Here is a 24,793-nt window from a genome sequence, read left to right as displayed (position 1 = left end):
CCCTCTTACTATATCAGAAAAAGTATCGTAGGGTATTATATATGAAAGTGAAAATTACTTTTTTAGTGAATTTACTAAGTCATGGACTAATGGCTTTATCCATATTACAGCCACGTTGTCTGTATTTTGTGGTCTTAAATATATATACATGCATACACCCAGAGGCACCTTATATGTGCGTTATTTAAAACAACCAATTATTGTATATAGGCTCACAACTGATCCATCTCTCAGTCTGACTGAAGCTTTAAAAAGTTATATTAACATTTATGTTTAAGCATTATAGTAGTGAAAAGCTTGGTCAAGATACAGAAGTTTTATAGGCGTGTTCACGATTGAGATGTGTTTGTATTTTCCTTGACAAGGTGATTTCTGCGATGCAGCCCACTTCTGTTTTCTTGTTTACTCAGCATCTCCCTTTTCTCCACTAGAGGACACTACTTGCAGAAGCAACAGCATGTCCTTTTAATCCTTAGAAGTTATAAAGCTATTTAGAAGTCACATATTCTTTTTGGAAGAAAAATGCTTGCATAAGATTTTAATTTAATTCATACTGGCATGACCTCTAAGGCCAAAGGTGTTATCTGCTAAATTAATTCGCATGTTAATTCTCAAAGTCCTGTGTTTAGTTCTGGCAGTGTTCAAAACAGGCTTTAAAATATTGTTGATCTGTGTGTTGGTCCCAGTTTTGTTCAGTTTGAGTACTCCTGTTGGAGCATGCCTTCATCTTTCTGACACCGGGGTCAGCCAATTCCGTGGCACTTCACATGCTTTGAAATTGCACAGCTTTTTTCCCTGCTGAGCCTGCTTATAACAGCATGTCTCCTGCTTTTGGCACGGTAGTGTATTTACATAGGTAATCAGTATATATCCTGTCAAGACTTAAATGTGCAGTCATACAGGGTGTTCCATAGGAAAAAATAGAAATACACACATGCACAGTATTCCATTTAAAAAAATAAAAAAAAAGTAGCTACGTGCCCACAGTTTAATAGGTGTATTTATGAGTCAGTGTTGTTTGTGCTGTGTACATTTTATACTAATCTGTAGTGCAGATGGAGGTGGCCAGTCGCTAGTGCTTGAGCAGCAGTTCAGCTAGGCTGTGTTGGCAGCAGTGTGGCAGGACCAGCAGCAGGGCTGACCCCTGGCAGCAGCTGGCACAGCAGATTCATGGCTGTGGTTGAAAACAAGCCAACAAAGGCCCCCGAGTGCCACATCAGTCCTGCACCCTTTCCACCTCCACCCTTGCTACGGTGCAGTGGGACCCTGCGGAGCCATTGGTACTGTCATGTTGTAACCTACTGCCTTTGCCTTATGTATGTGATATGTGTCTTTTGGCTCTTAGCCATGTGAAGATTTTGATACATAGTGCGCTGGTTTACACCCAAAAGCCACCTTCTGTATTGGGCAGAGGGCATTTCATGGCCAAAGTGTTAAAAAAATAAAACTCTGACATACTGCCCTAACTCTGCTTTCATCTTTGTTCTTTATGGAAGTAATTGCTTCTCTTACTTTTTTGTAGATAATCAGAAGTTAAAACTATAAGGTTCACTTTAGCTAAACATATGTTGTATTTCTGTACAAAGAATGGATTAATTTTTTAATCCATCCATTAATTTTTCGACTTTGTATACTCCTGCAGCAGCCAGGTCGAGAGCTATAGTGATGTCATGTGACAAGAGGTCATTAATCCAATGTAAAGCTGAATTCTAAAAGTTTAAAAATTATTTAAAGTAAAAATGCAAACTTTATGAAGTGTGTGGAATTGCAGAACTTAACAGTAAGTCTGTTTTGCCAGCTAAGACTAGAATTCAGGCCCTTTGACCTCTGTATTTTACCACCAAAAATCTAATAGTTTTGCTAACACAGAAGGTAACATATAGAATTCTGTATTCAGGCTTCCTTTATTGCACATGTTGATTGAGCCTTTAGCTATTCTTAGGAAAGCGTAGAAGCTGAGTTCAGAGCATAAACTCTGGAACTGATAAAGCAAGTACAATTGATGGAAAATCTGAGAAGTAAGTAACCCTCCTCAAAACGAGGTCAGTGTTTTAAACCGTTTAATTGGGAGATCACGGATTTTTAACTTATACGTGTTCAGCGCTGAGTGCCAGTGGCACACAGTGCCACTAAAACTTGGTTTGAAGCAGGTTCAGCAGTGTTCAAAGCCTGGAGTATGGGATATTGTCTTGTATTTGCCATCTGAATTGCATATGGTCCAAACTGCTACTGGTAGTAGAAGCATGACCTGATCTATCAGTGGCAGCAGCAGATTTGATGGTAACAGCACTGTGGCTGTGAGTTCAAAGAGCAGGCTCTGGCCAAACACGGGAGGAGCTCGTGGGACAGCATTTCCTACCCAAACAGCCTTTCCCCAGCACTGCCAGGAGGAAGTCAGTAGCTCAGATGTGTGTTGCAGGTTGGATGAGGCAGCTTTACGTCATCAGTAATTTGTTTGCTCAGAATTTCTATAATCTGAGAATTAGCCTTTTTCTCGAGATGAATATGTAAATAGGAACTTGTTACTGTAGGTCAGCCACAGAGTATTTTTTAACTTGTTTGCTGGAAATGGTATTAAAGGGCAAGTTCATTTCACAGGTAAGGTCTGCAGCGTATTTATTCCAAGATTATTTGGAAATTAATTTACTGTGCATAATGAGTGTAGCTGAAGACTGCTGTGTTGATTTCTGGTTCTGTGGGATGCAGCTAAATAGTAACTTGCAGTGTGCTTATTCTGTACTCTTTTGTGGCTTTTTGCTGTCATATCAGGCTTTTTTTTTCCTTCTACATCAGTTTAGAACTAATACATCATATCAGAATGGATATAATGGATATATATACATTCCAAGGTGTACAGAGTTTCTTCACTAAGCATTTACAAGATAAGAAATATGTTTTAATATCATTAAAGTACAGGCACTGATTTCTCAGTGATGAGAAAATGCCCTATGCAGTCGCTTTTCTGCTGATGGGCAGGTGCCAGTTTAGAGGTCATGACAACGTAATGATTATTACAGTTTCTAAAGAAATGGAAGTTTTTATTTCATTTAGTCTGTTGGTATATCTGTACATATATTTTCTTGAAAGGATTTTAAAAATTCTACATCTGATTTGAGACCATCACTTCTGACTTGAGAACACATCACCTAGAGGTCTTTGTTGTCTGTTCTCATGTTTGCAGTACTTGACAAAACCCACGTTATTAATCTGCCCTGCAGTCCTTTGTTGCTGTCCTGTAGATGGGGTAATGGGCAAACAGTCCAAGAGGTTACAAGAGAGTACCCAAGGCAATCAGTGTGAAAGCTATGTTTAGAATTCAAGTGCTCTTGAGTGCACTACAGGGCTTTAAACAACCATCACTCCCTCTGTCTTCCTCCACATAATTTTATTATCTTTAGTTTTGCTTGATTGCACTTGTTTTCGTAGTTTAAGTTCAGCAGAAATCAGGTCTGCTTTCTGGTGGTTGAAGGGTTTCAATAGCAAAATGTCAGCCATAAAGGATTTAAGATTCAGCGTTGCAAGAGATCTGTAAGTTTCCTACTCACTGGACAAGTTCTTGTCCAATAAACTGCTGACAGAGAACAGGACAAGATCACATAACTGTGCTTTTTATATACTTGTTTGGAACTTCTGTTTATGAGATTATTCAGAAAAAGTCGGATTGACCCTAACTAATGGAGCCATCTACGGAGATCTGGGAGTGGTTGTTCCTGGTATTAGAGACTTAAACCTTTATCCTTGCTTTCCTCCTTTAATTGATGCACTTACTAGATGCCCTGTTATTTATAAATGGACTAAACATTTATTTTTAATAAGCACGAGTGCTGCAGTGCTTAGTGCTGTCTTTCATGATACTATAAGGACAGTTCTTATTTTACCAGACAATATTGGCTGTTTCCCACTATGCTATTTAGCACGAGTGAAAGCATCTAAACACATAACATGGAATTAATTAGTTTACCTGTCTTTCCTGTAGGGCTTTCACTCTCTCTTGGAACTTCACAAACAAGACTGTGAGGGTCCTGTCTTTATCAACAGAAGTGTTAATAGAGTGCCTCTGTGTGATTTTACAATTGAACTGAAAAGACACTGCAGAACTTGGAAGGAGAGCGTGTAAATAAGGTTCATCTGATTCAGTGAGGTATATAGTGATTCAGTAAGGAGCCCTAGCCAGTATGGTTTACCTTACATGCTTGGCAGAACTTTGGAAACAGAAGGATGAATAAAGTGTAAAATGTGCATAGGCGTAAGTTAAATTTATAAGCATGGGACCCTTAGTGTTTGCAGGACAGGCTTAAGAATCAGTTTCTTAGTAGTGATACTGTCCCTAGGCCTGGACCAATTTTAAGTCGCTTGACAGTATTTTTTCTTGTTGCATTTGAGTGATATATAAACGGCTTTCTTTTTCATGCTTTATTTTTGTTGTAGTTCAGTATTTTGTCTTCCTTTATACTAAATATATGTGAAGTTGCAGTTAGTATGCCTTAGCTATTAAAGTGAAAAAACAATGTTATCCAAATGGCTTAGATGCTGTAGGCTGAGCTCTACAAGGAGTGTGCAAGTACTGAATGTCAACTCAGGGGGTGGAACACCTTCTGCGAGATAAGGTCCGTTAACCAGCCTACCACCTCAGATGTTAGGTAACCTCCGTCTCCTGGACAAAGCCACAGAGACTAGTCAGTATGGCCTGCACCCACAGAAAACAGAGGAGCTGCCTTATCTTTAAGGCTTCAGAATTCGCGCTTTGCTTTGTGGGCTAAGGTGCGAGGGAGCATTTCTCAAGGCCTCCTTTCTGCGGCCTTGCACAGCATTACCTAAAGATCTTAGGTGCTTTAACGTGTAAGCGATGTGTGAGGGGGGTGTTGATACAAATACATGGTAAATATGTCCTTAATGTGAATGAATACCTCCCTGCAATGGTATGCAAATGCTACTGAACCAATTCTGGCTCATGTTTTAATCCTAAACTAGTTTCCCATTGACGTTCAGTGCTTGAAACTCTATTCTGGGTGAAGTCAATCACGTTTGAAAACCAGTTTGAGATTTTCAGATGGAATGGGGTATTATTATTATATTGATTTCACTGGAGAGTAGTATTACAGGAAACAAAATAAATCATTTTAATAAAAAATGTTATTTTGGTATATTCTACAGTGATTTTCACTATATAGAGTTTTATGTCTGGAGGACTAATCAAAGAGCGTAGATTTTCTACAGTCACAAATGTATCTGTGGTTTGTATGTACATGTAAATATACTTGCTTATTTAAAGGGGGAGGTGAAAAAAAAAAAGGGAGGAGCCAGCCCAGGATTCAGTTGTCAGGTTTGTTTTTCTAAGGCAGCTTTGAACTGCATTTCTTAGCCCCTGGCATTTTAGATAAAATCTTCAAACACTAGATAAAAGGAAAGAAGAAAATTCCTACGACTGATTTCAACTATGTTTTACTAATTAGTTATTCTTTCTTCCTTCAGCAAACAGTTTAACAAGTATAGAGTTTTGCAAGTTCAGTGTGTTCTTTCAGAAATAGGAATCAGAATGTTTCAAACTATTTGGGTTCCATTCAGAAATATTTCTTCTGAGCAGTTTAGTGCCTGCGGTTTGTTCAGACGGGCTTTCCAGATCAGCTCCTTGTTGGACATAGTAGGCAGGACTAGCAGAAAGTGTCCTTTTGGCTGATGAAGGAAAATACTGGGGTGTGTGTGGGTTTTTTTAATTACATAAAAATATTAATTGTGGAAGTTTGTCTTAGGGGGAGGGTTTACACCAGGGACTTTACGTTAGTTCAAAAAGATTTGAATAGTTAAAATGCGAGGTGCTAAAGTTACATAGAACAGAGATGGTAAAGCTGACATTAAATCACTTCAGCTCTTAAAGCTCTGTGTTATTTCTGATTCTGCTCTACTTATTAACTAATAATAATACTTTAACAGGAGAAATGTATGGAAGTGAGTACTTTGGTCCAGGACATTGGATTTCACCCAATAACTGTTGCACCAAATTAATAAATCATGATTTAACTGGGATCATATTTTTCTTGGAGATAATCAGGTTTGATTTAAAAACTTAAAGTGATTGAGAGTCGACTATATCCTAAGTATATTATGCTCATCATTAATTTATCTTGGCATTAAAAAAAAAAAAATTATTCTTACCTGAACTCATCCAGCTTCAGCTTCCAAATACTAGCTGTTACTGTGCATTATCAGAAATCTTCTTCCCATTCAGGTACTTCCATGCTTCCATCCCATCATATTTTTACTCTCCCCAGCATCTACTTAATTGTACTTCTGTTGTGTCTCATGGTGAGGCAGGTTTCTCTGACCTCCTATCTTCTTTTTTACAAATCTTCCAGTTTGCCAAATGTCCTGTGTTTCGGCCTCACTCCTGTCCTGGAATGTTGTACCTGGAACCCAAAAGCTGTTATTAATGACGCTCACTTTATTTCACTCTATGTTACTTTGTATTGCCCACTGACTTGTACAAATAAATCAGAGATTTTTTCCATTGATTTGGTTTTATTTCAGAAGCATGCAGTTTATATTATCCAGCCGCTTTAATTAGTTAAGCCCCAGCAAAGTAACAGCACAGGTCTGTCGGCTGTTTCACATATTTCTTTGTTGACCATGTTAGGTATGATGAGGCATACGTGCAAATCACTGGTTTTTTAGCTCTGTGTATTTTTCTGTACCAAATGTCAGATAATGAGATGAAAACATTATTTTGAACTTTCTATTTAGCCTGCTAATTTTCAAATTTGCCAAACATACTTCTATCATTGGGTAAGTGGTGCTTCTGAAGGTGCCACAGATGCCATACCCTGATAAAATCCACCCTATCTTGTTAATGAACACACAAACAGTTGTTCCCCATCTGCTGCCTCTGTCTGAAAGGTTAGGAAGCCCTTCCTTCTTGATCACAAAGGACATAATTATTGTCTGTAGAGGAGTCAAGTACAAAGACAGTTCATCCAGTCTGACCGCTACTACACTGCAGGCCACCAAAGATTAACAGCTGCTTCTCCTTTGATTAGGTTAGGTAATAACAGTTACTTTAGTTAATAATTGGATGGATTCCCAGGCCATGTAATTCAGGTTTAGGCTGTCATTTTTTGCTGGCATGTGGCTGAGCTGTATTATTGGAACGGAGCCTGTAATCCTATTAGTCAGTTGTCACTCAAGCCATAGGAGAAGGGAGAAGGGGAATTCAAATCCATTAAGGTGTTGTAACAGGTAGGTAAATAAGCTGGCCACATTTGCCCAGTGTGCAGGGAGCTTTCTCAATTAATTCTTGTAATTAAAATTAATCCTTTTTAAAAAGTTTGTTAAAAAGTGTAGTTTGTAATTAATCCATTAAATGGTTGCATGATTTGTTTAATTTATTGTTATTTCTGTGTAATTTGCCACACATGCATTAGTGTACACATGCTGTCTGCTGAAGTTACTTGATTCATGCACTGTTCTGCTGAAGTTGATTGCTGTGTGCTCTAAATAAAAAGTTCATAATGGTCCAAAGATGAAGAATCCATACTTAATGTCATATCAGCTGTGTTGGCTTTCCTCCTGTATAAACAAGATCACTGTATTTCACAATGATAGACTTGAGAGGGATAAGGGAAACAAGGCTCTTTTCATGTACTGGTTTTGAGTGCTACATCTGCTGTTCTGAAGACTGTTACTGTTTTTGTAATGGTTAAGACACATCTAGGTGGCATCCCCAAGGTTTTTATGCTGCCTCCTCTCCCTGTTAAGAAATGCATAATGACAGTAATAATAATTTTTGCCTACATGTTCATTTATCCCTGCTCTCCTGCATGACCAGGCAACTTCAGAGCCTTGAAATCCTTTTGTACATAGAAATCAAATTATTTAAAAATGTTACTTGAAGTAGTTGTGAATTTCTGAAAATGTGTAAGCAAGTCAAATTTTTACACGCTGCTTGAAAACCAGGTGTTTATATATTTTCTGTTGTTCAAGAAACTTGAATCACATTATATCAGTAGTCTCTGTTGAATAATGTTCCCAATCTAAATATGCAGCCACTCAAAGAACTGTTTCTACAGCGAAATTATGAAATGGATTTCATAAACACCTAGCTGAGTAATTTGAGAGACTAAGTTAGAAGTCTGGAGCGTTCTTTCAAACAGCAAAAATGTGCCATACTGGTTTATGCTATTTTCAAATAGGGATTTCTGTCATTTTTCATGCGCGGTGCCTTGGGTGCTACCAGAGTAAATGTCATAGCTACCTGAGTGGGGCTTTCGTTCTGATGCAGATTCACTTGGGGACCACTTTCAATAAGAATATTATGTGGGTAAGGGCTTTGAATAACTTAGATGCCTTGATCTACTTCTTTTGAATTTCTGTTATGTTTTAATGTTACACGTTACGTATTGGCTAATGTTAACCTTTAGCGCTACGGAACATGAAGTGAGTTTGGATCATATTTTGAAGGTTATAAGTTGATTTTGAAATGACAGACAAATTGGATGAGATAGCCTGCTTCCATATGTTTATGCTTTAAGAAAGGTTTCTTCAGATGAATATATATAGATACTTCAAAATTTGAAAATCACCCCAAGTACGAATTACTTCAGACATATTTTTAAATAATTTGTTATTATTTGGCTGTTGTACTAAAGAGATAGAATGACAATGTTTTCCAATGCTGGGGAAATGTTACACTGTTCGCTCCTTATACGCAGCTCATCAATATGAGGTCTGGTACTGTGGATAGCTGAGGGACTTGCCTGTGCATGATTCCTACTTTTGCTGTTTCTTCCAGTACCACAGTCACAGAATATTCACTCTGAAAACATCAGTAATGCGGTGTTCAAGTGACTCTTCTGCTCCTTTGTGGATAGGGCATATTTTCCCTTCAGTTCCCATGACCCCCACTGACCCAAGGCCAAGCTCAAGGAGCTGTGCCTGGACCTGGAATTCCTGATGGCAGGACACTTGCATGGTGACCAAGGTCATTCACAAGCATGGTACACCAGCAGTTACTTTGGTAATCAACATTGTATTTCAATAATTGGGTTAAAAGCTCTTGGAGTTCTCAGTCTTAAAAGAATCCTTGGAGATAAGTATATTAAATATCATTCCAAAAGTAGTTTATTCCTAATCCCTGAGTGGCAGTTTTATAGATCTTTGTATGCATGGTGAACAAATACTGCGCTCGTGTGTCTTTCCCAACTTTGCTGCTTGTTTGTTTCTTCCTTTTATTGAAGGTTTTCCCCCTCTCTATTCCATGCATGTGGTTAGGAATTTTTTCCCCTGATGGCAGAGCATCAAAATGCAAAGTAATTTTTATGGGTAACCTAGAGAAGAAATTAATAGGACATAATCCCAAATCATATAAAACTAGGAGAAATTACAAACTTGCTTCTGCTTGATACAAAATGGTAGTAGTAAAGGAAGTTCTTTAAAATGTGAATACGTATTTTGCAAAGTACACTTGTAATTTAGCAAAGTGTAGACAAAAGTGAAACAGGCACCCTGAAGAAAGTCTGTCTGTAAAAAAAGTGATACTCCAGATTGAAGTGGAAGGAGAGCATGTACGAAATCAAACAGCTTCAAAAGATTAGTATTCATTTTAAATAGATATGTGAAGATCTCCTCTCAGAACAGGGAGACATTGCAGCTTTGTTCAGTGTGGCTTTGATGACTGGTTTGGAGGGAGGGGGGAAGTTTCTTCCCTAATACTTCATTACTAGGTATTTTGGAGAAAAGAGGAGTTCTGGAAAAAAATCACAGACAAGAAAAGTTAACATAAAAAATCAAAGAATGGGGTTAGCATTAATGAGTATATAGAGTTGAGAAGCAAGCTGTGTGGGAAAACGGTAACAGTGTATGATTTCAAGAATGGAGTAATTACTAAGGGGAGAAAGAAAATGAGTGCAATAAAATGAGATATAACTCCGAGTAATGGGATGAAATAGAGAAAGGGCATATTTGGTCTAAATGACAGGAAAGACTTCTTCGCCACCAGAGCTAATAGGTTGTGGCATAATCTCCCATGAGAAATAGGGAAAGTGAGAAGTGGGAAGTGCTTGGCACGTTTAAAACTAGAGTAGCACTAACAAATACACTGTAGCAAATAAATCAGCAGTGTCACATAAAAGTCTTTCTCATTCCTGCACTGTGGTGCCAGCCTGCCAGTCGTATGCAGAAACCCGCGTGCACATTCGTCTGTACTGGTTACGCGTGTATGTTGATTACCAAGGAAAATGCACACTTGAAATAACAAAATCTCTCTTTGCACTCGTGAAGTTTTAAAGTGGAGAGAAAGTTGATCCATTGGAAAGGCCCCAGGCTTTGTCTGAGGGTGCTGAACCACTCTGCAGCACTGGTGGGGCAGGGGAGGAAGGGGAGAGGGTTGGAGAACTGGGGCCGTAAGCCAGGGTAGTGCTGTCTGCTTGGGGGGGGACTGTTGCTTTGCTCTTTGGCTGCCTTTTCCTTACAGCTCTGTCAGGAGGCTGGTGGCAGCGTGGCAGGCAGGCAGCGCGTGCGGCAGGTTTGTCCCAGGCATGGTGGCTGTACCACCTTGGAGCAGAGCCCCGGCCCTTGGTCTCCTTAGCTGGAAGCAAAGAGAAAGTCAAAGAGGAGTGTATGAGCCAAGCTCAGCATTAACTGTTCAGTTAAGGCACACAACTGACTAAAATTGACTGCTAGAAATTATATTTATCAGTTAGCCTGTAGAAAATCAGTGGTTGATTATCTTAACTGCTAGGTGAATTGGCACACAGATTTCCGTTCGAGTCAAGTTATTCTTTTGAAGTTAACCTTTTGGCTGTCTAAAAAAATCTACATGCAGTTCATATTAATTGTGGAAATGTTTTCTTTTTGAATATCTGACTTCTCTGTTTGAACAGTTTTTCTGGAGCTTGGGGCTTAAATAGAATATAGATGCTTGCTTGGAAGAAACAATGGAGAGAACACTGCATAATTTTAGAAAGATGTAAGAAATATACTTTTGTGTTTACCTATTGATGTCTAATTCTCACAGGGAAAAAATATTTCCCTTCTAAACCATATCATATCTCACTCCGTTACATTTCTAATTGTTCAAAGAAAGATTTAGTTGCCAGAATCACTAGGGGGGCGTTCTGTTATATGGTCTGTTACAGTATAATACATTCTTTACAGACTAATAATGATTGTATTTATAGAGCAGTTCCCATTCCTTCCTACATACCAAGTGCTTGCAGCATTGGGGGAGAAAAAAATGATTATTTCTTACTAACTGGAATATCCTTATCATTGACAAGATCAAGATGATTAAGTACAAGGTGCCAATAAAGTAATACAAAGTCAGCAGCTGAAAAGTAGGGAAGAAGAAGATCTTACTTGCTTTGTTTTAAACAGTGGGAGATAAAACCAGTTTTTCAGGGAAGGAATAATGTGTTGTAAGTTCTAAAATACGGGATCTGCTCTAGCAAAAGCTCAGTCATCTGCAAACTGGAAGAATAATGGTAAGATGGTATTTAAATGTAAAATTCTGCTAAATGGAAGCTCAAAGAGGACACCTAGATTAAAGTGAAGCTAATCTAGAAAGCTAGGAACACAAGACTAGTGTAAATTGAATCTTTCAATTTATAACCAACAACTTAGCATAACAAGTACAAAACAAGCTGGATGTGAATGTCATACCTCAAAGCTAGAAGTATTCATCTGTTCTGCTGCATTCTGAACAAACTGCAAGCAGTGGATTATACAAAGGACTGGGGGGGTAATAAGCTGGAGCTGCTAAAGAGATAAACTACAGTCATCTAGGTGACGTTTTCAGGCTTCACCTCTGTAGTTCCCCATAACTGAAGCACTACCAAAAATCACATCCAGATTTTTAACCCGATTCTTAAACTCCAAGCAATTAATGTGAGAAGACAGAACAGCTAAACAACTTGGATCCTCAACAGCATCTGTCGGGCAACATTTCTGTCTTCCCAAGATTAAGGATAAAGTAAGACGTCTGACTGGTGACACTGTCAGGCTTCCTTCCAGACCAGCAACTTAACTTACAGGGTCCACAGTCTGTGAAATAAGTAGGCAGGTGTCATCATCGTAATGATGGTACTCATGTTTTAAAGTGATCTGCCTAAGCTGCTTTATGCATACCATGGACAAATCGGGGAACTAGCCTGGAGGTTGCCGTTTTTCCAAAAAGTTTATAAAAGAACAGGAGGCACCCACCTAGAGATTGTCTATGTTCTTTAAATCGTATACAAAGCAATAAAGTATAGCTTCAAAGATAACAGCAACAGATAAAGATTAACTTTGTTAAAATCCCTATAACTATGTCGTTACAAAAATACGGTATTCAACTGTCCTAGCTTTATGATATTTGACACTTATATATGATCTTTGGGGGAAAAGCACCTGAGAATTTCAGCTTTTGCTTAAATAATACTCTTCCCTGTGCACTGGCAGTGAAGTGCTTCTTTTCAAGTGATCAACGTGATAAATATATATATTAAGGATTTTCTGTGTTGACAAAACTCAGGACAATTGTCTACCAGGCCTATCTTTTATGTAGAAATTTCTTTAATTTCTGTTGGTTCTCCTCTGTGTTTGTGTTTACCTAGAACACAGCGGATCAGATAGCATTTCGGGCTGCAGGAGGACTGACTGCTCTTGAAAATGTTCTTCAGGCGGTGACTTCTCCCACCAATCCGAATGCGGTTTCACGGATTCCTTTTAAGTAAGTATGATCAGTCCTTCATTTGCCACTTAGAATCACCAGAATATTTATTTCACGTCTGCTTCTTCACTGATTATTCTTCTCATAGTCAAGTATTGAACTTCAAAGAAAAAAAAATCCTGCCGTACCCTACACTGCCATTGAAGGTGAAAGATATTTCCACTCAACCTCTGGTTTTCTAACTTGGTGATTTTATTTCCAGCTATGATATGTTTTGGCATGCCTAATTGTACAAAGTGAGAAAAGGGAGAACTATATTAAACAGAAGAGGAGACACATACCTTTAAAGTTAGTCTGTAAAGATCTCTAGTGGGAAGTGGGGAATTTTTTTAAAGGGTTGTAATTCAGTGGAGTCTTACTGCTTTTAAAATGAAAGAGTTGTAAGATACTGCTAGCTGAACAGGCTTCTACAAACAGGTAAATCAAAATTCTTGTGGATTAGAGGAATTCCTCTTTATAGCACTTAACAATGGAAGGGTTTAAATGTCTAATCCCTAAAAAAAGGTGACTAAACAGCATGTCTGCAAAAACTGATAACTCAAAAGCATGTTTTTTACCCTTTTAACCATTCAAAAGCACATATGTGCTTCCAGAGCAGAGCTAGGCATGCTTTTAGTACAAGAGGAACCAAGCCCATGATAACCTGTGGTGTACCATTGTCATCATTTGTTTGTAGATATAATTTAATATTGTAATAATTGGATTTTAAGCACTACCTTGTGAGGGTTGGGATTAAAACTGTCTGTTAATATGTTACGGGACAGGTGTGAAGTGCAAGGGAAGAACACCAAGGAAAAAGCGTGCTTTTAGTGTCTTAACTTTGCTCTTCCAAGAGAATAGAATTCCTACCTTCCCACTAAGTCCTGCAGAACACACCTGCTGCAAATCCAGCCAGCTCCACTGATGAACAGTCTTGAATTGGTCCTATGGTGAGCAGCTCAGCAGCAGCCTTTGGACTCGTTAATTTGCAGAGGCTCTAATTCTGAGTTATCCTCGTCAATGTGGGATAAACTTTGCAAGGGAAAGGACTGCAGTTAGTGGCCACATAAAACTTAGCTTAAATTTAGCTTTAAAGTTTTAGAATGTGCATCTTTTATACATCTTCAATTTTTGTTCTTTCATTTTAGGTATAGTCTCACTTTGGCATCCTTTGTTGAGCAGGTTTGAGAATATTGTCTTTATGTTACTGAAAACATTTTGTTTTAAGTTTGTTAGACAGTATGAGGATGGATTAGTTCTCAAAGGAATTTGTGTGCTGGTAAATAAAGCCTCATGTCAACTACGTTTGTATAACAGAAAAAACATCCAAGGCGATTTATCAGAGGTTCTCCTCTCTGTGACAGCTGCTGTCTCTCACACCTATTTCAGACCAGTATAACTGGTTTCTCAGATTCCTGAACCTATTCATGACTGAACTATAAAAAGAGTTTCTAAGTCTTTGAAAAAGTCTTTAAATGTTGTTTTATTAACACAAGTTTTCAACTATCTGTGTTTCCAAAAGAAATATCAAGGCAGAAAAGAGATTAATGTAAACTAATGTGACAGCCTTGCATGTTAAAAAAATCTACTTGAAGAACTTGGCTCCACTACTGAAATACAGCGTTTCGTTCAACTTTACAGCAAATTGCGTTCTCCAGTTCATAGGAATCTGAAAGTATGGTTGTTTGGAAGTTATACATCAGGTTGCATGTCATTTAACACAGGATCTTGCTTTCTAAAGCTAACTGCTCTTACAGTTTTTTTCTGCTTGAGCCTATCTTAGAGGGTCTAGAGTCTGCTGGAAGCGTCACAGTGGACTTGATGTTGCTGTGTGTGATGCAGAGCCTCCTCTGTTGCTACTTCTGTGGTCTTCTTTCTGATAGAGAGAATACTTTGTGCAGAATCTGCAGTTCAGCTGTCTAGAGCAAGCAGTAGTTCCAGAGGGTGGGACTTTCTGAGAGCACTTTGAAACAGCCACAAACATGGCTAGTTTACAGAAACCATGTTAATGCGTATTAGTACGGTCTCACTGAAGTAGCTAAGAAATTCTTCTAATGTGTTGCTTTAAATACAGAATGTTTGAGAGTGTTTCAAAACCAAAGAATAATCCTAGAATATTTTTAGTTCTTTAAATGAGGAAGAATATTTGTGTAACATTTCTTCTCATGTGATTTTTGAAATGAGTTTGAAATTACTTTTCTTTCTTTTGTGCAAATAGAACTAACATCCTGACTTTTAAAATTTCAATCTAGCGAAGCAGCAGATTTCTCTGTTTAAAGACAAAGCAGAGGCCTGCGGAAAGAAGTTGAATTAAGACCTCTCATTAATTGCCCTCCAGTCTTCCCATAGCCAAATGTGCTTTGCTAAAGGACACTACTGTACTTAAGATTGTTTGTGTGCTCTTGCAGTGTTTAACCATTTGTACTCATCTTAAATTGGAAATTTGTTGTTTTGTGATGAGGATAAGCTGTTTACAAGTAGGTGAGGAGATTACATGGGCTATTATCTACATCTCTCTTTCTCCAAAATCCTGGCAGTATGGTGCAGCTCAGAACTTTAATCCCATGTCTACAAGATAAAGCTTTATTGTCAGAAGATTTAACAATATGCCTGTTGTTTTGTACTACTTCCAGATTGGTAGTTAGCCCAGCAGGATGGCAAACGCTGTGAAAAAGATGTGACGTTTGAGACAGATGATATATTTGGTGCTGGAGCAGTTTTTCTCCCCTTTAAATAAATCACTGAAAAAGGAAAAGAGAAAGCAGTGTATTATAGCAAGTTTTATTACTGGTGTTAACATACAAATTAGTGTCCAGCCGTGTTATTTCCTAAAGCAGCGTTTTGCAATTTGTCTGAATTTGTTCAGTTCTCCACAAAATAAGACATACTCAGCAGAATTTTGAGAGGCTTCGGAGTCTCACGGTATTTTTCTTATGCTTCTGCTGAAAAGGAAGTGGGAGCTGTGCAGCGAAACAATGTGTTGACTCGAGACCAGAAGATGCATCTCATCCCCTGTGTTGCATTGCATATTTGCTATGGGCAACTCGTTTAGCCCCTTTGTGCCATGACATGTTACTGGCCTTGAAAATTGTAACAGATCTGCTAACAAATAAGGCTTGTAGGGTTTGTTTAATTAACATTTGTGAAATACTTTGAGTTCCTTGGGTGACCAGCATTTTTAAATAGAAATTAGCAGTTGTTGTGTAAGGAACAATGGAGGACTTTTGTTACAAGTTAAGACATGATTAAAGTCAGTTTTATTATAATGTATCTTCTCTGTTCATACAATATTTTGTATAATTTATTTAAAGCAAGTATTACCAGGGTGAAAAACCCGGAACCATAATTATATACATAAAAAGGAGAAAACAGTGCCTGCATAATATTATGGGTGGTATTGATACAAATTATTTTTTTCAGTTAGAACTAATTTGAGCTGAGAACTGGTTTTACAGCTTGTTCTTTGTGATTTTTAGTTGGTTTGGTGAGCATGCATTTCTTAAGCTACGCTGTTAGTGTTCATGCAGTTCTGTAAGATTGCTCACACATTTTTTTATGTAAAGTACAAAACAAGCTTTCTTGTTTTCTTCTGAGGGTTAGTAGTCCCTCTAGAGAAACATTCATTGAAAACCAGCAGTTTGTAGAAGGACATAAAGAAACTGTAAAGCAGATGTCCACTGTGCAAGGTCAACATCTGAAACCTGCAGCATCTGTCTCTTTTCATGATGTATGTCTGTCTGTCTCAGAGCTGGATTTCAGGCTCTCAGAGCTCAAGATATTCTTGAGCAGTGTTGCCTTCCCATGCAATATAGGAACAAATTTTATTGTTGAATTGAGCTCGGTGAAATGTCACAGAACTGTAGGTTTGAGAGCCAGATCTTGCAGTGAAACAGTTGATAAGCTAGGGACTGGAGAATTCTGTAGAAGACTTTTCAAATGCTATCACACCTGTAAATGTTGGGGTAAATTGGTTGTTTGTCACTTGTCATCAAATAGTTTATTCATAAATACAGTAACATTTCAGAATGAGACTGATTTGGTTTTGGAAGTGTCTTAAGGAGAATCGATGTCCAGTTTTGTCTTCTCTCTATTAATTGAGACTAGACTTCAGCTGGGGCTCATTTTTTAAATGGATATCCTTAAATAATGTAAACCACAGACAAAATAGTAATTGATTATGAGTCTTTGAGGGTTCCTGATTGTGTAATGGGCCCTGTGAGTGAAGTATAAAGGCCTGTGTAGTCTTCGAGAGGTAAAATTGGTATTTTTACCTAAAAATCAATTGTTGTTGTTGTTGTTTCAATCCATATTCTTACTGTGGTGGCTCTTGAACCATTCCACCCTACAGCCATTCTGTGCACCATTTTTCAGTAGTAGGTCACCTCCCATTTCTTCTCAGCTCAGCTTTTAAATGCCATTACTAAAAACTTTTTTCCCGTCAGAATGCTGCGTAATATTCAAACTGGTTAAAAATGGGCAGTTCACTGCTGAATTAGCACATCCTAAACTTGATAATGTTTAGGTGTGTATTGCTTTACTACCAAATCAAGATTCCCGCGTTATTTTCTTCATTGATAATCACATTATATTAATTTATGATCTTCAGAAGTTGAAAGTATTGTGAAAAAGCTTTACGCTTGAAACGGGTTAACTGTTATATGTTGATGATTCCCTGATTTTTATAAAGCAAAAGTTGGAGTTCTTACCTGTATACCCTGGTGCGCTATGGTGGGTTAGTTTTGTGTGGCTGGAGCTGTTGCTGCCCCCGTATTTTAAATAAAAGTAACAGTTTGTCAACTTGTTTATATCAGGCAAATTGAGGAAAGGGAAGATGTGCTGGCATAAAAGAAAACCGTGTACATACATATAAACTGTTGAGATCTAGCTTGAAAATGTTGATTAAAATGAATCCTCTTCCTATTTCTGTGTAGTCATGTAAAATAAATATAACATACAGATACATATTTTTGTCTAGTTTAAAGATGGATTTCTTTTTTGGATCAAAGTTTGTGTACCATAATGAGTGTTTTTATAATTGGATTTACTCCAGAGGAAAGCCTTACATCAGAGGGCAGACTTACTGTGCGGTTTGAGTATACACGCTGTCTAACATAGCTTTAAAGCTGATTTGCGGGTGTGATACAAAGTTTAGAGCAACATCAGTAATCGATAAACAGCTGCTTTATGTGAGGCTCATAGTTCACTATTTCGATTGATTTTGATGTGTCTGGAGATAAAAGTTTTGGAATTAATAGCAGTTAGAACTTCCAGCAGAGAAAAAAAGATGATGAGAAATGTATTGTGCTTTTCATCCCACAGAGTTTAGCTGATGGTTAAATAAAGTTCTGGCTTGACATTTGCAGCAGTGCGCTTGTCTCAGAGGCCTTGTGCAGAAATGGTGACAGTTGACAGCTGTCGTTTCCTTAATAAGATTAAAGTAAAGAAATTAGTTGTGCTGTCTTTAATCTGCCATTTAACACTGCAAACCACCTGGGGACGACTTCTGTGCTGACACTTCCAATTTTGAATTAAAAAAGAATTGTGGAACCGAATCATAGTTCAGAGCGTGCCATGATTAGGATGTATTTAGACGAACTGTAGTTAGCAAGCTTATGTTATCAATTAAAAGAACCCTCTTTATTGTTGTGAAAAATTAATTTGACATCCATTTGCCTACACCACCTTTTCAAATTCATTATTTGAGTCTCTGAAAACGCAAGTACTTTTTCTGACAGGAGATTCAGCTGGGAAATAAAAAAGCATGATGCATTATTACAGTGAAATTTGTTCTATATATAAAGTGGGAAGTTTCTGTGTTTTCAAATGTAAAATAAATGAATCTCTTAGGAATGAGGAATCCCATATATCAAAACACATTATTGCAGTGAATTAACTAAATCACCTCAGAAACTCTGAAATGCTGTCAAAATTATGCATTAACCTAACAAATTTGTGTTTGACGTTTTGGGTAAATTATAATGTTTATAATTAAATAGAATTAATCTTTATTTCAGAATAGCTGATAAAATGACAGATGCTGATTTAAAGCATCTTCTTCTCAAGTGAAAATAGAAACTACTAATACAGTTTCATCTCTCCCCCCCCATGCTGCCCCCCCCCCCCCCCCCCCCCCCCCCCCCCGTAAACACACGCACACAGGGGAGTAATCTTGCATGAAAAGTAAAAGCAGGTTCCTCATGAAAAGTTTTTGCAGAATTACTGAGGAAAGTGAAATAAATACCTTTAGTCAGGGTAAGAAAAGGGAATCCTGTTGCAAGGCAGGTTTTAAAAAACACACATGAAGCATGTCACATGAATTTTGTATAGGTATTGTCCTTGTAGGGTAAAAATTAGGTAAAATAGGTGAAAATTAACCTGTCTTTGATCAATAAATGATGATTTAATACTGTTTTAATATCATATGAACTGCAAATTGAAATGGATTTAATTAGGCAGTAGAGTAAAATTCATTACCAGTACAGTAAAATTAATATGACTGGTAAATGGTGATACTCAGAATGTTATTATGTTCTTACAGATCAAACCAAGCAAGGTAGCGCTTCTTCATAAAATTCAGAATTACTTCTCCAGCTGAAGAAAAGACATCCAGAAATGCAAATGAAAAAAAATTTTACTCTTGAATTTTCTGGCCTCAGAGCATTTCCAGCTTTTCTTGGCTTGAGAAGTACCATATATGTGTATAAGATGTTTCCATTTCAACTCTGGGGAGCCGTGCTAAGTAATCAGATGCCACAGGAATGAATACAGCAATCAGTAAAGCAGCCTTCCTTATTATGTAAATAACTTTGTTGTTTAAAAAAATATTCTAGGAGAAAAATAAAGCGTAAAACTCAACTCTCTCTTTGTGTTGAATTAGTCTGCAGCTTGTATATTAAATACCAGCTTTGATGATTTCTGGATGATAACTTGTTTGTTGCAGTCCCACTTTTCTTTGACCTTTTGACAGTGCTCACGATTTATTTTCTTCTGTGGAGCTTATTTGAACTTAGTCACATTTTTTCACATTAAAAAAATAACAACAACAAAGTAAGAGTTCTTTCCCTTTTGGTTTACTTCAGACAAACAATTTGAAGATCCAGCCATCTTTATTATTGTGTATGTTTTCGATATGTTTGTGTTGTGTGTCTGTGTGCATATTTGTATAGTTAACAGTGATAGCTTTTGTAGTAGGCAAAGTTCAAGAAATGAATTTTGTGTTGGTTCTGAAATAGTATTATCTGTGCTCAGATTTATCTTCTCTGTGAGTATATTCTGTAGGACTGGTCCCAGCTTCCCTGCAAGTTCTGTTTTGAGAAGAACACTTCAATTGGAGCAGATAGAAATGACTGCACGTGATGCAGAGAATGGTTGGGCATGTTTTGTACATCTGGAGCTTTCGCTGACTTGCCGTGCTTATGACTTTCTGTTCTTACCATTGCAAACGTGTTACCTCCTCGTGCCAGCCATAGGTTGTAGGTCAGTTGATGCCATTGTAGTTTCATACCAGCGCTTAAAGGCTCTGTACAGCAGTGGTTCACAGTATGTCAGGAGAAGTTTCTGGATAGGAATTCCACCTGCTCAGTTTTGCTGGCTTGGTGCAAGCTACTCAGTTCTCTCTGTTCCCTGTGTTAGTAGTTCACAGGCGCTACACAACAGCCTCCCTCTAGAGCTGGTCCTGGTGTACTGTGAATTGCTGTTAATGACTTCATACAGGGGGTGTTTTTTCTTGAAGGTTGCGCTAGGAAAGGAACCTCATACCCAAATTACTTGTGTGATATAGCTGTAAGCCACAAGAAAATAATATTACATATCCAGATTATGAAATTAACTGATACTCTGTGTAAGTTGTGTTACACATTTAGAATATGGAGGAGTCCAGTAGCCATGCAGTGCATGACTTAAATAAGTATGGCTTCACTGTTTTGGAAGTTATTAATTATTTCGTTGATTTCATGTAAATTTTTAGGTCTGTTTGGAATCCCAAATTTGAGAAGATGGATGTGAGTTGCTGAAGGTTTGGTGATGTGCTTCCATTTAGTTGCTTTTAATTTACTGAAGAAAAAAATAAAATTCTTCCTTTTCTTTTTCTTTCCTTCTGATTTTTTAGGTCACTCTGCAATACATTAAATGCGTACAGCCTCACCTGCAGTAATTGCACAGAAAACTGCACCTATGTTCTTTTTAGTAATAGGATCACATTTCTAATGGACCTGTTGATACACCAATTTACGGTATGTAAAATACCTTTTTATAATTAAAAAAATTTTACATGCGTCATAAACATTAATTAGAGTATTTAGAGTATAAGAACACCAGGAGATACATGTGAATAAAGCCTCCAAATAATAAGATTCTTTTATTGTATGTATTTGTTAACTGTATCTGCTGTACTTCTATACAAAGGGATATACTTGCTTCTGCTAATAAACTCTGCAAAAGCATACGTACCAGGAACTTTAGTGAGTGGACAGTGTTCTGTCTTTAATTCTTTCTGAGGTCGTCTTCTTTAATTTACCCTATAGTAATACTTAAAATACAGAATATTATGAGTTATCCATGTGTGTTTGATTCTTACGTGTGTCAGGATCAGGAGTATGTCAGGTCGATACGTTAGTGTGGTTTGATTTGCTGAAGTGCTTCAGTAGCAGGACTTTTTAACTCTGAAAGTTTTAATTTTCCAATGTTTCATTTAATTTGAAATGTCATTAAATATTTTATTTGAAAACTCATTTTTAATTCATAGTGACCTGCTCATCATAAGATATTTAGTCTTGGTTTTCTACTTATAAATTGTGTGTATGTATTTTCATGAGCCAAGCAGTTTGTTAATTGAAAAGTTATGTACATACTTTAAATAATTTAAATGACACTGTTAGAATCAACAAGCCATAGGACTGTTGATGAACACTTTAAAAAGATGGTCCGAAGGTCCTTGACACAAAGAAAACCCCAGTGCAACCTGTGCATTCTCCTCTAAGTAGGTGCCAGCTCATTGTTTTTCACCAAATCTTTCCAAGAGGATTCCAGGTATTAGATCCACCGCGCTCAGTGAAAGGTGTGTTTCTGTGCTGGGCCAGCCACAGCGCTGCTGCTCGCAGCAGGGCCAGCCAGAGCAGGGGTGCGCGCTCGTTACACAAGAGGCGAAATCCTTCAGCACTTCACAAGTGACAGGATTCATTCTGATGCCAGACACCTTCCCTTTTCTGGGAGTAGCACTGTGCAAATGACCTACGCTTCTCCTGAAGAAATACAGAGGGTACATCTTAGGAGATGTTGGCCACCTAGAGAGCACAGATACTGCACAAGAAAATACACTACACGTAGAGCCGGTTTCAGTCCCTTGCCAAACACTACCCTTGAATTGCAGCAAAACTGTAATTAAAGCTTAGTGTTCCCCGTGATCCACAGTGGACTTTTTTTTTTCCCCTATGCATAAAGCCTCTTATGTTCTCTTCAGACAAAATTAGCCCTTGCACCAGCATATCTTCATAGTTCCGTGAAATACATATTTAAGTATAAAAAAATAAATGGTGGTGCGTTTCTGACCCTGATTTTTCTCTCTTGAAAATATAATAAACCAGATCAAGTTTGAATTTTTCTTTTTCACAAAAAAACATTTGGACAAATGGAGAGCACTTTTTTTTTAAATGGATCCAGCTCTAAATACCAAAATATTAAAAGACACCCTTCCGAACAATTTACCTGCCTCCAGTATTCCTAGTTTGATGAGATTGGATGATGTTGCCTTTGCCTGCAATGTGTGTATTTCCACTTATTGTTGGAAAAAAAGCCCGAGGTAATACCCAAAAGTAGTAAATGGAATGTATATTTGCAAGGTTTTAACTAATTGTTTAACAAGTATGCCAATATTTGCTGAATACAAACAGAAAGAATTCAGTTTTGAGAAACCTTTAAATATATCCTTGAATACAGCTAGTATGGACATTACTTCCAACCAATTTAATGTGGTTTTAGTTTTGGTTTTATTCATCAGTAGAATGCAATGTCAGCTTCAGTGTTGCTAAAATGCAGAGCTATATATTTTTAAAGAATAAAATTTAAACCAGTGACTTCTCATTGATGATAAAATACTTACTTTTCTTTATTCATGTGTAACATTTTCCTCCTCAAAATATTACTTAAGGAATTATAAAAAAACCAAAACTATTTTTTCTCTGACGAAAGCTGGGATACCAACGGGAAATGGTAGAATAACAAACGGACTGTATTTCTTACCATTTTGTGACATCCAGCCACCCAGGTTGGTTGTTAGAAGTGTCCTGTTTAGACCTCCTTTTATCTAATACCTAAACAGACTGGTAGAAAACCTTCTGTAGGCTACTTGCCATTTTACCTTTCTTAGCCTCCTTGGCTCAGGTGACACAAAGTTGATGGCTGTTGAGGTCAGTAGTAGTGTGTTTCCTGATTTCAGTGGTTAATGGATCAAACCTTCCCAACTACATCCATGCAGGTCTTGTGCTCGAGCTGTAACTTCATTTATCTACAGACTGAGCTCTCTGCTCTTCTTTGTCTACTGTACCCAGAAGACAGTTGCAAAATAATGAGAACTTTTTTGATTGTATATTTTGGAAGGTTTCACACTGAGAGAAGTATACGTGAAGCAGAGCTGTGAGTGTGTAAGGATAGTTTTGGGTTTGGTTTTTTTTTAGACAGCCATCATACACTGTTCCGTGAAGATAACTGGAAAAAACGTAGATATAAACTGTAAATATCTGTGCCTGCATTTGTAAATAATTTTTCATTTAGTAAACAGGTTGGGGGTTGGGAGTGTTTCTTGGATATCTGTCCTTTCATGATTTCACAATGAGAATGACAGTTTGGTTTTGAACTATACGTTCTCAGATAGATGGAAGTGACATTTCAAAAAGCTTTTGAGAATAACAAGCTGGACAAGACCACCTTGTCCAGTAAAACTCCTTAGAAGATTTTGTTCATTTATTCAGATCTTTTCCATCATAGCATACCTGCTGTTACCAGTTAAAGCACAGTGCAAATCAATACTCATTGTGAATTAGACACTGAGACATTTTTGCTGTGCACTTCATAGAGTCGTGGAATTCTGTTCATGTGCGTTCCTGCTAGTACCCTGCACATGCAATAAAATCTTTAGACTCTTTCTTTCTGCTTAAGATTAATTGCAAAAGGCTAGAATCAGATTGTTTTTATTACTCCTTTAGGTAGATACATAACACAGCGCCAAGGCCTTCTGCTCCTTTTCCCACCCCAGCAGCCAGCAGGTGGGGGGTGCACAGGGGGCCGGCAGGGGACACTGACCCCAGCTGGCCCAAGGGCTGTGCCACACCGTACGATGACGATGTTGATGTCGTGGTCGTGCTCAGCAGTAATACGAGGGGGAGGTTGGTGGGGGGCCGCTGCTGAGGGACTGGCTGGGCATCGGTAGGGTGGTGGCGAGCAAACTGTCTGGGGTTTTATTTCTCTCTTCCTGTTATTTGCCTTTTCCTTACGTCATCATCATTATTATTGTTATCATATTTCATTTATTAAATTGTTCTTAAACCACGAGTTTTCTCACTTTTACCCTTCCAGTTATCTCCCCCAGTTCCACCACGGGGGGAGTGAGCTAGTGGCTGCTGGGTGGTGCTTAGTTGCTGGCTGGGGTTAAACCACAACCAAATTACTGGAGTTTTTCTTAAGGCAATCTTTGAGTGTGTAACATCTGAACCCCCTAAAGTAGATCATTAGTGAACATAAAAACATGTGAAGTTACATTCTGTCTCCCCAGCGTTGTGCTGTTGTGGCACTGACAGTACTTCCAGCCCCTAATAACGAGACTGTGGAGAGTTTCTACCTTCTCGGTCACTAAGAGATCTAAAGCTCTCCCTCTGGTTTCAGTTCTCGTTGAAGACCTGAGGACCAGCACCCAGAAGTGTCAAGGCTGGCACAAGGAAGTACCTCAGTTAGATGTCAGCTCTGTGCATCAGATCATTTCTAAGGCAATTCGGTCAGTGTTGTCAGTGTAAAAAAAAAAAAAAAGCGCAGAAATTTCATGTATTTTTCTTTCTTTTTAATAATGTAACTTTTAAAAGACCAAAAACTTCTGGTTTGTTTATTTACTCCGGTAGGCAGCCAGTATGT

The 24,793-nt window shown here is 37.9% G+C and overlaps 1 protein-coding gene across 6 annotated transcripts in view; it reads left to right on the top strand.

The window, feature by feature from the left end:
- Positions 1-24,793, top strand: part of SCAPER (S-phase cyclin A associated protein in the ER) — a 165,958-nt gene that overhangs the window by 97,559 nt on the left and 43,606 nt on the right. For all 6 annotated transcript variants that reach the window (XM_040600067.1, XM_040600061.1, XM_040600063.1 and 3 more), the window contains 2 exons: positions 12,582-12,697; positions 20,784-20,907. In XM_040600067.1, coding sequence (XP_040456001.1) covers positions 12,582-12,697; positions 20,784-20,907 — 240 coding nt within the window. The remainder of the gene's footprint in view (positions 1-12,581; positions 12,698-20,783; positions 20,908-24,793) is intronic.

Source organism: Falco naumanni, chromosome 7 (genome assembly GCF_017639655.2).
Source record: "Falco naumanni isolate bFalNau1 chromosome 7, bFalNau1.pat, whole genome shotgun sequence".
Classification (NCBI taxonomy): domain Eukaryota; kingdom Metazoa; phylum Chordata; class Aves; order Falconiformes; family Falconidae; genus Falco; species Falco naumanni.
This window is presented reverse-complemented; position numbering and strand designations above follow the sequence as displayed.